A 15031-nucleotide genomic window follows, 5' to 3' on the forward strand; every position below is an offset into this window, starting at 1 on the left:
GGCTTCTTGCTGTGGCTTTTTTGGTTGCCGGAGGAAGGTGTGATGGGAAGGAGGGGGGGAAAATGACATCATACGGCAGTGGTGGGGCGAGCATTTTAATTACCCTTCTGCTTGTCTCCATCTCCAGTATCCCATGTACTCGAGGGATTACTTGTACATCCGACGCTATCACGTGGACCAAAGGAACAACCTGATGGTGTTGGTGTCGAGGTGAGAATTTGAGGGTTTCACTTTGCGTTGTTCCTCAGCCCTTTGCTGGCCTCTACGTTTTTGGGGGTCGATTTGCTGATCCATGGTTAAAATATATCTAGTTCTATCCAGCATAGCAAAGTCTGCAAAAAACCTATTGGAAGGTTAGTTGAATTTGCTCGTAAATTAAGCTACTGCTCATCTCCAAGGAGTCTGTGATTTATTTTATATCTGCACTATTGAGCTGTACAGGAGCGTTGGTCTTGCACTAGGGTGCTGGGCATGGCTCTGGTGCAGAATTCATAATATCATAGTAGGTACAGCACAGGAGGAGGAGGCCATTTGGCCCATCGTGCCTGTACCGGATTTTTGAAAGAGCTATCCAATTATTCTCATTCCTGTAATTTTCTCCCTTCAAGTATTTATTCAATTCCCTTTTGAAAGTTACTATTGAATCTGCTTCCACCGCCCTTTCAGGCAGCGCATTCCAGATCGTAGCAACTCGTTGCGTAAAAGAAAAAGTTTCCTCATGTCGCCTCTTGTTCTTCTGCCGATCACCTTAAATCTGTGTCCTCTGGTTACCGACCCTTCTGCCACTGGAAACCGTTTCTCCTTATTTACTTTATCAAAACCCTTCATGATCTTGAACACCTATCAAATCTCCCCTTAACCTTCTCTGTTCTAAGGCGGCAAGATGCTTCCCATGGCTCAGTGGGTAATTGCTACGTTTGGCGAGGCTAGAGAGATCCCAAGTTTAATCCCTGATCTGTGCTGAATTTAGCTTCTCTTAGCTGGTGCGGTTATCGGGGAGGAGTGGTGATGGGGTTGTCTCCCAAATTGGAGATGATGAAAAGGATCGGTAGGGTTCCTGCTTCTGACGGCTACCCACTGACCTCCCCCCCCCCCCCCCCCCCCCCCCCGACTATAAACTGCACCCCTATGGGCATTGGGTGCAGATGAGATTAGCTTTGACTGTGATGCCCCCAATGATCGATTACTAACACTCACGGACGGAAAGTGTGAGGCTACAGACTCAAGGCCAGATTTGAGGTGGCAGTGTTGTCTCCAATCTGCGCTCGTGTCTATTGTGGCTCTGCCCTGGGAAGCAGAGACTCCCGGCCCTTCAATATCTGAGCTCTGGACTCCTGTCGGGTTGCTGGTGCCAGTGGAATCTTGCCTCAGCAGGAGGGGAGGAAGAGGAGATGGTGATAGGGTAAATTTGGGCAAGATACGATTGCATAAGAAAGGAGTAAGTCAATAAAGGAATCTCTGCACCTTTCCTAATATCTTATTCTTTTTCTTCAGGGCCGTGCAGCATCCTGGTGTACCGGAGTGCCACAACTGTGTGCGCGTGACATCTTACGAGTCCCAGATGGTGATCAAGCCACACCGATCATTTGATGAGGTAAGATTGGGTGTGACTGAGGGGGGGGAATGTTAACATTTAAGGTATGGTACGTTCAGCAGCCAGCAGGAAGGACTGAGGACGGTGTGCAACCACCGACTGAAGAACAGGATTGCGGGGAAGGAACGCACCCGTTGGCGGCAGGAGGAGGGAGGGGTTCAGGACTAACGGGTGCTGCTGCTCCCTGGATAGAGGAGGGACCCGTACTTTTCCTCAGCAAAACCAGTGAACTTATATTTTGGAGCTGCCAGGCCATATGCCACTGAATGATTGACAGCAAAATTACAGCATGCACGACTGTCACAAAGGAAGCTGTCGGAAAGCAGATGTGAAAGTGAGCGGAGCTAGAAACCGACTAGTCGCAGGCAGTGCGGGGAGTGCAGATCCTGTCGAACCTGCCTCTCCTCAATTCCCTGACAAGATTCGCCCACTCAGTCATTGTTAATTAAATATTGTAGACAGGGCACATCCTTCACTCCTCTCCCGGGCGGTCTATCAACACTAAATCGCTGAGGTTTCATTCCCTGCTTGTAATTTGGGCGAGTGCACTTGGAATGTTGTAGGAGGGTCTCTGTTCACCCTGACACGCCTTCCGGTTGAAGGTGGAGCCCCAGATTTTCCCAATGGCTCCATCGGTGACGTGTGTTTATGGTGCGGTACGAAGAGCAGAAGGTCAAAGGTTCCATCCCGTTGTGTTAAGCCGGCAGATCAGAGAGGGAGAAAATCAGCCAAGGTTGCTGCTGCTGAGGACTATCCAGTAACCCCTTTTGGAAGATGTATAGACGTTGGATGTGGACACGATTGGGCTCGGCTATGTTGATCTCCCCTGCCCCCCACCCCAAGCATTGAATAGACGACAGGCACTCACTGTCTCGGGTCATGACAAATGACCATTTGGGCAAGCTACAAGAGGGCGTCCGTGGACCAGTCCAGCGCCCGAAGCCCGTGGACCGGTGCCCAGCGCCTGTGGAACTGTACACTGTAAGAGTCGGTACCTGGGGGGGTGGGGCAGCATTGAAAAGTTAGATAATTTTCGGACGTCGAGTGTTGAGCCGTTTGCAACATTATGCTTGGATTAGGTGTGACACAGTCAGCATTCGCTCTTCAATTTTTGTCTTACAGAATGGCTTTGACTACCTCCTTACGTACAGCGATGACCCACAGACAGTTTTCCCTCGTTACTGCCTCAGTTGGATGGTGTCTAGTGGTAAGATATTAAATAATTGTTTATTCGAACACGAGAAGCAAGAGTTGGTTTCCATGCCATGAGAAACCCGTAGGTGCACTGGGCCAAGGATAAAAAGGGGGCTCCATGGAGTCTGAGGCTGATGGCTTTGTCTAGTTCAGTCCCAGTTATGAGCAGCGCCAGAAGGAAAGGCAAACGTAACCGCCATCAACAAATCTCCAATTCCAGCCGATACCATCAGCAGAGACACCTGCTCAGATTATAGCACGGGCAGGTCCTTTCCCAGAGATCAGCTGAAGTAGGTGTCTCATCTGTCTGCAAGAGTTCCATGTGAAGAGTTTTAGGGCCAGTCTCAATCTGGTTACCAGTGCCCCACAGCATAAAATTATTTGTACTTTGACACTGATTAGTAATCTCACTCAGAGAGGCAAAAGGATGGTTCACTATATTGATCCCTGGGATGAGAGGGTCGTCCTATGAGGGCGGATTGAGTAGAATGGAATTCAATCCGCAGAAGTATGAAGCAATGCATTTGGGGAGGGCAAACCAGGCAAGGGAATACACAATAAATGGGAAGATACTGAAAGGTGTTGAGGAAGTGAGGGACCTTGGCGTACATGTCCACAGATCCCTGAAGGTAGCAGAACAGGTAGACAGGTAGATAAGGTGGTTAAGAAGGCATACGGGATACTTTCCTTTGTTGGCCAAGGCATAGAATATAAGAGCAAGGAGGTTATGCTTGAACTGTATAAGACACTAGGTAGGCCTCAACTTGAGTACTGCGTACAGTTCTGGTCACCACATTACAGCAAAGATGTGATTGCATTAGAGAGGGTACAGAGGAGATTTACAAGGATGTTGTCAGGACAGGAGAATTTTAGCTATGAGGAAAGATTAGATAGGCTGGGGTTGTTCTCTTTGGAACAGAGGAGGCTGAGGGATGATTTAATTGAGGTGTAGAAAATTGAGGGACCTAGGTAGAGTGGATAGGAAGGACCTATTTCTGTTAGCAGAGAGGTCAATAAGCAGGGGGCATAGATTTAAAGTGATTGGTAGAAGGATTAGAGGGGAGGTGAAGAAAATTTTTTTCACCGAGGTTGGTGGGGGTCTGGAACTCACTGCCTGAAAGGGTGATAGAGGCAGAAACCCTCAACTCATTTAAAAAGTACTTGGATGTGCACCTGAAGTGCCGTGACCTACAAGGCTACGGACCAAGTGCTGGAAAGTGGGATTAGGCTGGCCGGCTCATTCTCAGCCAGCGCGGACATGATGGGACGAATGGCCTCCTTCTGTGCCGTAAATTTTCTACGATTCTATGAATGGGCCTATACTCTCTTGAGTTTAGAAAAATGAGAGGTGATCTCATTGAAATGTATAAAATTCTTCGAGGGCTTGACAGGGTAGATGCTGAGAGGATGTTTCCCCTGGCTGGAGAGTCTAGAACTAGTGGTCATAGTCTCAAGATAAGGGGTCGGCCATTTAGGGCTGAGATAAGGAGGAATTTCTTCACTTGGAGGACTGTGAATCTTTGGAATTATCCACCTCTGAGGGCTGTGGATGCTCAGTCGTTGAGTATATTCAAGACTGAGATGGATCGATTTTTGGACACTCAGGAAATCAAGGGATATGGGGATTGGGCAGGAAAATGGAGTTGAGGTCGAAGATCGACCATGATCTTATTGAATGGCGGGGCAGGCTCGAGGGGCCGGATGGCCTACTCCTGCTCCTATTTCTTATGGCAGGTGTGCGAGATGGGAAAATATCCCACTCGTGCATTAGAGGTTGCTCTTTTGAAGTTGGGGTGAAGGCATATGGATAGGGGAAAGTTTAGTGAATTTTACTCTATCGAACCCATGCTGTACGTGACCTGGGAGTGCTTGATGCTGACACTGAACGTTTGTAATGAAAAGTATTCTATTCTGCAGCTCTAACATCCCTCACCTTTAATAAGCACAAAATTCACAAAAAAGGTCCTTAATCCAGTACCTTCAAGACAGTGGGAATGCTCCTTTATAACCAAGTGAGCAGAGTACCTTTTAAACCACTGTTTTTGTAGAAGCCAGATGCTGCTGCGTTAATCTGCTTCCGGTACTTCACGAGCACACTGAAGAAAGAAAGACTTGCGTTTATATCGCACTTTTCACACCCTCAGGACGTCCCAAAACACTTTACAGCCAATGAAGTACTTTCGAAGTGTAGTCACTGTTGTAACGTAGGAAATGCGGCAGCAAATTTGCGCACAGCAAGATCCCACAAACAGCATGCGGTAACGACCAGATAATTTGTTTTAGTGATGTTGGTTGAGGAATAAATACTATGTCCACCTGAGAGGGCAGACGGGGCCTTGCTTTAACGTCTCATCCGAAAGACGGCACCTCCGACAGTGCAGCACTCCCTCAGTACTGCACTACAGTGTCAGCCTAGATTTCGTGATCAAGGCTCTGGAGTGCGACTTGAATCCACAACCTTCTGACCCAGAGACGAAAACACTACCACTGAGTCACAACTGACACCTAACGCTATCCTCATTGTTGGTTTCCTTGCAGGCATGCCCGACTTCCTGGAAAAGTTACACATGGCAGCTGTCCGAGCGAGGAATATGGAAATCAAGATTAAAGATTACATCAGCGTGAGAACCTCCGAGAGCATTGATACCAAACAAATTCAGAACTCAGAGCGCAAAGAGAATAGCTGCAGCTCGCAGCAGATGGACTACACGTAGTGGGGTGCGGTGTATCAAGGTGTCAGCAGTGGGTTAGATGCTGGAGCTGCTTCATCAAGAAAGAGCAGGGAGCAACTTCGAGATCTGATTGCTTGTCAACGAAAAACTTTACATTGAAAATCATCGCAGGTGTGAGATGGGCAGAGAGCTTCGAGATTTACCAGTATAGAGTACAAAGAGTCGCGTTACCTGCAAAACTTGAAGTATTAAAAAAAACACACACGTGCACAGAACGAGGGCTGCATTTGAAATTGAAGGTTAGAGTCCAGAGTGAGGATTTGGTGAAGTCCTGTCTTTTTGAAATGTTTTGGTTAAGTCAGCAATTTGAATTTACCTTAACCATTTTGGAAGATTTTTATTTGGGATGTGGGTTGGAGGGAGAAAAGCACTTCTTTGCAATGAGTCAGCTTTGTTTAGTTTTTTGATCGTGTACAATTCCACGTTTGAATCATGTTGGACACCGGTCCTGTGTCTGCACTGGCCGCAGCACTCGTGTTTTTTTAAAACTTAATCGATTTGTGCAGGAGGTCTAATGGTTGTTGTTAAACATCACTGGCGATTTCAGTTTCATATTTTGGCTGGAGTATTTTCAAATAAAAACTATTATTTTGTAATGATTTCTACCTTTGTGGTAGATCAGGCGTGGCCCTCTGCTATACCTTCCATATTGGTGCTGGAGGGTTGGGCAGCCAAAAGGCAACAACTCAAAGGCTTGGCGCTCCCTTGAGAAACTTTGCGTCTCTCTCTGCGCATCACACACACCTCACCAGAGCAACTTCTGCCAGGCTGACTTTGTAACTTATGATTTTCTTTTCTCTATTTAATGAGTTCTTGGAACTCAGTGTGAAACACAGACCCAGGTTCAATCCCGGGTCTCTGTAAAGTGAACTGGCCTCAGCGACAGGTGGAATCGTGCCCCTCAATTTAGGGATATGGAAAATCAGCCCCAGGGTTCCTGCTCCGGATCTCTGCTGGAACGTGTGGTCTGCTGAAGACAGGAGCAGGATTTCACGCAGCGGAGTAACGTCCCGTGCTCGCTGACTAGGCTTGCGCATAAAGAACGGTCTCTCCTGGAAATTCACTCCAACCAAAGTGTCTCTAAATTCAACAGAGGAGAAATTTTTTTTTAAAAAGTTAATTCTTTTTGACCCGATTGGCAACAAGACAAAGCTGGGGTAGAAGGGGGGTCAAGTACCTGACCTCCACATGGCATCTCATTCAGTGAAGCTGTGATCAGCATTTCCCTCTGCCCCTCCGTCCCCCTTGCTTCTCCTCAAAACTGGTCCCGTGCTTGCATGCTCTTGCCAAGTTAATGGCAGTGCTGGCTTTCTACCAGGAGATGGAGCTCCCACATCTGGTAATGCAGCAGTTCAAGAATGAAATAACTTGCATTTACAAAGTGCCTTTCTGGACCCTGGGAGGTCCCAAAGCCTTTCACAGCCAACTCTTGAAGCGTAGTTACTGTTGTAATGTAGGAAAATGTTTTGTCACCATCTGAGCAGATTCAACCAGGTCCGGTGGTATTTTGATTTGTTGTCACTGGACGCACCAGGTTCGTGTTGCTGCAGTGTTAACTGTTAACATGGTCTTGATGAGATAGCGTGCTTTGTTGTTTTGGACATAGTTTGCCTTCTGTATGATATCGCGTGGGTCCCATTCAGAAATGACTTGCATGACGAAGAAGAAAGAACTTACATTTCTGTTACATCTTTCAGGAGCTCAGGATGTCCAACAGCACGTCACAGCCAATTAATTACTTTTGAAGCGTAATTGCTGTTGTGATGTAGGGAAATGACACTTAGTGCTGCAGGAAAGGCGCAGAAGCAGTGGCTTGACTTGAAGGCTCTTGTGCACGGTGCTGGGGAAACTGTGCAGTCAGGTGGCTCTTGGCAATCGCGGCACCCGCTGTTTTCTATTCATTACATAAGAACATAAGAAACAGGAGCAGGAGTGGGCAGTATGGCCCCTCGAGCCTGCTCCGCCATTCAGTAAGATCTTGGCTGATCTTTGGCCTCAACTCCACTTTCCCGCTCGATGCCCATATCCCTTGATTCCCCTAGAGTCCAAAAATCTATCGATCTCAGCCTTGAATATATTCAATGACTCAGCAGCCACAGCCCTCTGGAGTAGAGAATTCCAAATACTCATCACCCTCTTGAGTGAAGAAATTCTTCCTCATTTCAGTCCTAAATGCCCATCCCTTATCCTGGGACTGTGCCCCTTAGTTCTAAATTCTCCAGCCAGGGGAAACAGCCTCTCCGCATCTGCCCTGTCAAGCCCTCTAAGAATTTTATACACTTCAATGAGATCACCTCTCATTCTTCTAAACTCCAGAGAATATAGATAGGCCCATTCTACTCAATCTCTCAGGACAACCCTCTCATCCCAGGAATCAATCCAGTGAACCTTTGTTGCACCAAGGGGACTTTTCTCCCTTCAGTCTTGAAGTCACTGACTTTTGTTGGAGTGCAATTCCATTGCACTGGCAGCTCACCCTAAACAGTAAGTGTCTGGACTATTCTACCACAGAGGGTATCACGGCATGGCTGATCCAGTGTACACAAGCACGCTTGTTAGCAGAGACCATTGAACTCTGCATGATTTCTTCCCTCTGCCAACTCAGGATCATTGAGGCCAATTGTAACTCTGATCAACTGCTGACCCAGGCAGCATCCGCTGTATCTTTCCAAAGTGAACAGCAATTTTTGGTAGAATTGTTGAGTATCTGAGCAACATTTATTTCCTTGCAGAGTTTCTTACCTCTGACTCGGTTTGGAGTTTGTCCTTCGGGAAAGCTGACTCCTGATTAACATTTCACACACTGTAATTGCTGCTTCATTACATGCTTTCTGTGCCTGCTGTCTGAGAGATCAGTACACTGGGTCTGTCGCCAACGACTCTTTCCCCACTGTAATTTGGGTTAATAATTCCAATGCAGTGGACTAAAAATAGTTTTCATTGTATGTGAAAAATGCTAACTTGAGCCTGACTTAAGCAAACCTGCCTCCAGCCTTTGATGTTTCAATGAAAACTAAAACTTTCTAAAGTAATTTTATTAACCTGTGCTCCTTCCTGTTAATCTTTTAATTGTTCTCTCTGCTTGTCCCTGATCGGCGCCCTCCATTTTTTTTGAACCATTTTGTTCAGTTTCAGAAGTGTCCTTCGTGTTCTGCCCATCAGTAGGGACCTGACCCACTGGAGATTGTGTGTGTGTGTGCATGTAATGGGCATTACAGACCTGCATTTAGGCACAGTGGAATGACGATATCTGGGTAAGCACAGAGCTGATTACAGCACAAAATTCCATTGTACCGTTCCCATCCTCTGTTGCGTGAAATTCCAAGCACTGAAATTGTGTAGCAACCAAATAAGCGCATTCCTGTGCTGCAGAGCACATGCAGACCTCTCTGCAATTAATTGCACCACGCTGCATATCACTGTCAGAAGAGGTAGATAAGAGGTGGCAGGCTCAGGGTGGGGCAAGTAGTGTTGACCCCCCTCCCTGCCCAGAATATCTTCATGCTACCTGCAACTCTGCCTGCAGTTGGAGTCCCTTAGCTTCTCTATTGTATAATGTTTAAAACTGCTTATGTTTTCACTGTGCTTTGGGGTTTTATTTTTGAATTTGTCTTGATTTAACTTTGTGTGCGTGTCTCTCTCTGGCAGTTTCAAAGTAAAAGAGAATGCATTTCTTCCACAAGATGATGATTTGCTCTGTAACTCCTTCATGTTAATTTTTAATTACTTTATATTAAATCTCATCTTTTTCTTATGTTTCAGGCATGTGCTGTTATCTTCTCTGTTTTCTATCTACTTTTGCTGTTCTGTTTGAGGAGTATTTCCACGCTGTTCATTGCCCCAGGCTATTTAAAGATTCCTTTCCCTCCCATTAGTCTCCAACAAATCCCCAGTTCACCCTGCTACCAAAAGACCAACTGAATGCAGCAGGACTGAATGTGTGGGTTATTAGACAGCAATTGGATCTCAGACTTTCTGGTCTGTGTGGCTCAGAGTGAGACTTTACCTCTCAGCCTGTGGAATGAAGCTGACTGCAACGGTTAAAGGCACACACTGGGAATGGTCAGTTACAATCAGACTGCACTCTCAGGAACCCTCATTCAATCTGTATTGGAACAAATCTGTTATGGGATGAGGAGTGAATCTACTGTATTTAAATTCCACTCAAGATGTGCTCGGTGTCGGGCTGTTGTTTGATTTCATTCACACTTGACTTGTATGGGAGAGGGTGCCAAATTTTTAAAAAGTATTTCTATCGTGCCTTTCATGACCTTAGGGCATCCCAAAGTGCTTTGCAGCCAATGAAGTACTTTTGAAGTGTTGTCACTGTTGTAATGTAGGGAACTGCAAGGTCCCATAAACAGCAATGAGATACTGCTTCCAAGTGAGCCATGTGTGCTGAATTATTCATGGTTTCTTATATTTGTCCCTTGGTGATCATGATTTATAAACTGTGGATCTATCCTGACTGCTGTATATTTGTAAATGGTTAATTTTGAGAGCTTACAGGAGAGTTGTTCTGGCAGCAGCATGCTCAATGAGATCTCTGAATTCCAAATGACAAATGAATGTTAAACATTTTTATATTTTGATCCGCCAGCTAATTTCTGTTAAAGAAGTCCAATCTTCGCAGCCCATAGAATGGAGTATTTTTTTATTTCCCTCTGTTTGCGACTTTAGTTAAAAAGGTAAGATGCGAGTCTAAAGCAGGAAAACAAATCAAATTTCTGATTGAATTTTCATTATTGATTGTTCATCCAGAGAAATTTGCCTGAGACAGAAAGAGAGAGTTAGGCAGTATATTTTAAGAGCAGCTTTTAAAAGCAAAAGGACCACTGAAGGACTAACAGCGTTTTCTGTTACCTCTCCAGTTTAACCCCTTGCAAGCAGAGAGTGTTTGGCAGCGAATGGTGCAGGTTTAGAGTCGTCACCACTTTCCTTGTGAACTTTCTCCCCCCCTCCTGACTCTGGCAGGGGTACAGTTCCAAAAGTGCTTGTAGCTCTCCAGTACCTTGTCCAAGTAGTCTAGAATCTTGATGGGCTATTCAACTAGAGGGTGCATCACAGCCAACCAGAAATTGTTCTTACCCACTGTCCAAAGATATATTATTTCCATCAAGCATCACTGGCTAGCCCAGGGGTGTTGAGGATAGCTTCCCTGCTGAGACCAAGAATTGACTTTCTGGGCCTAAATGGCTGGGTGGAACAAGAGCAGAGTGTTTCTTTTTTTGCCCTCTGGATTCATCGAGGAGCTGCCACAAGGTGTCTCCAATAAAGGAGAGAGCAAAATAATATCAATGGATGAATTCCCAACAACCAAGTCGGAAATGAAATCACGGAGAATCCACCAAGATTCACTCATTCTTTTTTGGCTATCACAGAGGGGTTTGCTACAGCCGTATCTGCGGGGTTGTGAATTTTTTGCTTTTAGTTTCTTTCCCGTTCATTGTGGTGAATTCTCCCTCTGACTTTTCCCTTCGTGCCTTTGTGGAAAGCCCAAGGTCGACACCCTCTTCCTTCCAACTGCAGTGTGGCTCAAACCCATGTCGAGGAGCATACAGGGTAAGATAAGGCAGAAAAGGAAAGCTTATGTCAGACACCGAGCACTCAATACTGCAGAAAGCCAAGATGAGTGTAGAAAGTGCAGAGGTGAAATCAAAAAGAAAATTAGGAAAGCGAAGAGAGGGCATAAAAAAAATTGGCAAGTAAAATGAAGGAAAACCCAAAAATGTTTTATAAATACATAAAGAGCAAGAGGATAACTAAGGAAAGAGTAGGGCCTATTAGATAACGCAACCTATGTGTGGAGGTGGTAGATGGTTAGAACCATAGAAAAGATACAGCACAGAAGGGGGCCATTCGGCCCATCGTGTCCGTGCCGGCTCGAAGAACAACCAGGTGCCCATTCTAAACCGACCTTTCAGTGCCCGGTCCGTAGCCCTGCAGCTTACAGCACTTTAGATGCAGGTCCAGGTACTTTTTAATAGAGTTGAGGGTCTGGTCTACCACCAATTCGGCAGCGAATTCCATACACCCACCACCCTCTGGGTAAAAAAGTTTTTCCTCATGTCCCCTCTAATCCTTCTGCCAATCAACTTAAATCCATGTCCTCTAGTTCTTGAACTTTCTGCTAGGGGAAACAAGTACTTCCTGTCTACTCTATTCGGGCCCCTCATAATTTTGTACACCTCAATCAAGTCACTCTTCAGCCTCCTCTGCTCCAAGGAAAACAGCCCCAGCCTATCCAATCTCTCCTCGCAGCTGCAATTTTCAAGCCCTGGCAACATTCTTGTAAATCTTCTCTGCACTCTCTCCAGAGCAATTACGTCCTTTCTGTAATGTGGTGACCAGAACTGAGCACAATACTTCAGCTGTGGCCTTACCAGCGTTTTATACAGTTCCATCATTACATCCCTGCTTTTGTATTCTATACCTCGGCTAATAACGGAGAGCAGTCCGTATGCCTTCTTCACAACCTTATCTACCTTTATTGCCACCTTCAGGGACCTGTGCACATGCACTCCAAGGTCTCTCACTTCCTCTATCCCTCTCAATATATTCCCGTTTATTGCGTATTCCCTTTTACTGTTTGCCCTCCCTAAGTGCATTACCGTACACTTCTCCGGGTTGAACTCCATTTGCCAATTTTCCACCCACTCCATATCTTCTTGGAGTCTACAGCTGTTCTCTTCACTGTCAACGACACGGCCAATTTTTGTGTCGTCTGCAAATTTACCAATCATGCCCCCTACATTCAAGTCCAAATCATTAATATATACCACAAACAGCAAGGGACCCAACACTGAGCCCTGTGGCACACCACTGAAAATGGATTTCCATTCACAAAGACATCTATCGACTTTTACCCTTTGTTTCCTGTTACTGAGCCAATTTTGGATCCAATTTGCCACATTTCCCTGTATCCCATGGGCTTTTACTTTTCTGACCAGTGTGCCATGTGGGACCTTGTCAAATGCCTCACTAAAATCCATGTAGACAACATCCACTGCACAACCCCCATCAATCCTCCTTGTCACTTCCTCAAAGAATTCAATCAGATTTGTAAGGCATGACCTTCCCTGAACAAATCCATGCTGACTATCCCTGATTAAACCATGCCTTTCCAAGTGACAGTTTATCCTATCGCTCAGTATTGATTCTAATAGTTTGCCCACCACCGAGGTAAGACTGACTGGCATATAATTGTTTGGTCTTTCCCTCGTATCCTTTTTAAACAATGGTGCTACGTTTGCAGTCTTCTGGTCCTCCGGTACCTCCCCTGTATCTAGTGAGGATTGGAAAATGATCCTCAGAGCATCCGCTATTTCCTCCCTGGCTTCCTTCAATCGCCCAGGAAACAATCCATCCGGCCCTGATGACTTATCAACTTTTAAGGATTTCAGTCCCTCCAGTACTTCCTCTCTTGTAATGTTTACTTTATGCAATATTTCACACCTCTCCTCTTTAACTACTATGTCTGGATCATCCCTTTCCTTTGTGAATACGGAGACAAAATATTCATTTAAAACCATGGTTCTTAATGAATACTTTGCGTCTGTCTTCACAAAAGAGGGAGACGATGATTATAGTTAAGGATGACGAGTGTGAAATTTTGGATGGGATAAACAGTGAGAAAGAAAGTATTAAGGGGATTAGCATCTTTGAAAGTAGATGAATCACCAGGGCCGGATGAGATGTATCCCAGGCTGTTAAGAAGCAAAGGAGGAAAGAGCAGAGGCTCTGACCTTCATTTTCTGATTCTCTCTGGATACAGGCATGGTCCTGGAGGATTGGAGGACTGCTAACATTGTACAGTTGTTTAATAAGAGAGCGTGGGATAGACCAAGAAATTACAGGACAGTCAGTCTAACCTCGATGGTGGGCAAATTATTGGAATCAATTCTGAGGGCCACTTAGAAAGGCACGAAGTAATCAAGGACAGTCAGCGTGGATTTGTTAAGGGAAGGTCGTGTCTGATTAACTTGATTGAATTTTTTGAGGAGGTAACAATGAGGGTAATGCATTTGATGTAGTCTACATGGATTTTAGCAAGGCTTTTGACAAGGTCCCACATGGCAGACTAGGCAAAAAAGTACAAGCCCATGGGATCCAAGGGAAAGTGGCAAATTGGATCCAAAATTGGTTGAGGTAGGAAGCAAAGGGTAATGGTTGACGGGTGTTTTTGTGACTGGAAAGCTGTTTCTAGTGGACTCTTTCCATTTGGCCTTCAATGTAGGGGGCTTGATTAAAAAGTTTGCAGATGATACAAAAATTGGTCGTGTGGTTGATAGTGAGGAGGAAAGCTATTGACTGCAGGAAGATATCAGTGGACTGGTCAGGTGGGCAGAAAAGTGGCAAATGGAATTCAATCCAGAGAAGTGTGAGGTAATGCATTTGGGGAGGGCAAACAAGGCAAGGGAATACACAATAAATGGTAGGATACTGAGGAGTGCAGAGGAAGTGAGGGACCTTGGAGTGCATGTCCACAGATCCCTGAAGGTAGCAGAACAGGTAGATAAGGTGGTTAAGAAGACATATGGAATACTTTCCTTAATTAGCTGAGGCATAGAATATAAGAGCAGGGAAGTTATGCTGGAACTGTACAAAACACTGGTTCGGCCACAGCTTGAGTACTGTGTGCAGTTCTGGTCACCACATTACAGGAAGGATAAGGATACAGACGAGATTTACGAGGATGTTGCCAGGACTGGAGAATTTTAGCCGTGAGGAAAGATTGGATAGGCTGGGGTTGTTCTCTTTGGACCAGAGGAGGCTGAGGGGAGATTTAATTGAGGTGTACAAAATTATGAGGGGCCTGGATAGAGTGGATAGGAAGGACCTATTTCCCTTAGCAGAGAGGTCAATAACCAGGGGGCATAGATTTAAAGTGATTGGTCGAAGGATTCGAGGGGAGCTGAGGAAAAAAAATTTTACCCAGAGGGTGGTGGGGGTCTGGAACTCACGACCTGAAAGGGTGGAAGAGGCAGAAACCCGACTGACCAGGTGCTGGAAAGTGGGATGATTTTCGGCTGGCGGGGGCACGATGGGCCGAATGGCCTCCTTCTGTGCTGGAAATATTCTGTGATTCATGCTCCAGTTCTCTGTGGCACAGGTGCAACAAATTGTACTATCTGCAGGCTTTGACTCCTTACTGGTCTGAAGTTGCACAGATGTCAGCAGCCCTCCCAAACCTCAGCCAGGAGGCCATTGTTTATGTGTGAGCCTAGACGGTGAATGCCAGGAGGCTATTAAACGTTGTGCGGGGGGGAGGTGGGGCAGAGAGTGTGGCAGCTTGTCCTCACCTGTTGTCCACACACACACACACACACACATGCATTTCATGGCAGGGGTCACTGGCTGGTAATGGGGAGGAGAAATCCTTCGTCGCCCCGAAGCTTTGATGACAACTGTGCACCAATTGATGCCCTGGCCGCGGTCAACTAACTCAACGCCGACTGCAAATCAAACTTGGGACTGTTAGACAAATTGGAGTTGTCGTCTCTGTTCCAGG

General features: G+C 45.9%; 1 protein-coding gene across 7 annotated transcripts in view; it reads left to right on the forward strand.

The window, feature by feature from the left end:
- Nucleotides 1-9274, forward strand: part of stard7 (StAR related lipid transfer domain containing 7) — a 40137-nt gene extending 30863 nt beyond the window's left edge. For all 7 annotated transcript variants that reach the window (XM_068001323.1, XM_068001326.1, XM_068001324.1 and 4 more), the window contains 4 exons: nt 128-210; nt 1495-1594; nt 2717-2801; nt 5327-9274. In XM_068001323.1, the coding sequence (XP_067857424.1) occupies nt 128-210; nt 1495-1594; nt 2717-2801; nt 5327-5502 (444 nt within the window). In that variant the 3' untranslated portion in view covers nt 5503-9274. The remainder of the gene's footprint in view (nt 1-127; nt 211-1494; nt 1595-2716; nt 2802-5326) is intronic.
- Nucleotides 9275-15031: the final 5757 nt, after the last annotated feature.

Source organism: Heptranchias perlo, chromosome 20 (genome assembly GCF_035084215.1).
Source record: "Heptranchias perlo isolate sHepPer1 chromosome 20, sHepPer1.hap1, whole genome shotgun sequence".
In the NCBI taxonomy this organism is placed as follows: Eukaryota; Metazoa; Chordata; class Chondrichthyes; order Hexanchiformes; family Hexanchidae; genus Heptranchias; species Heptranchias perlo.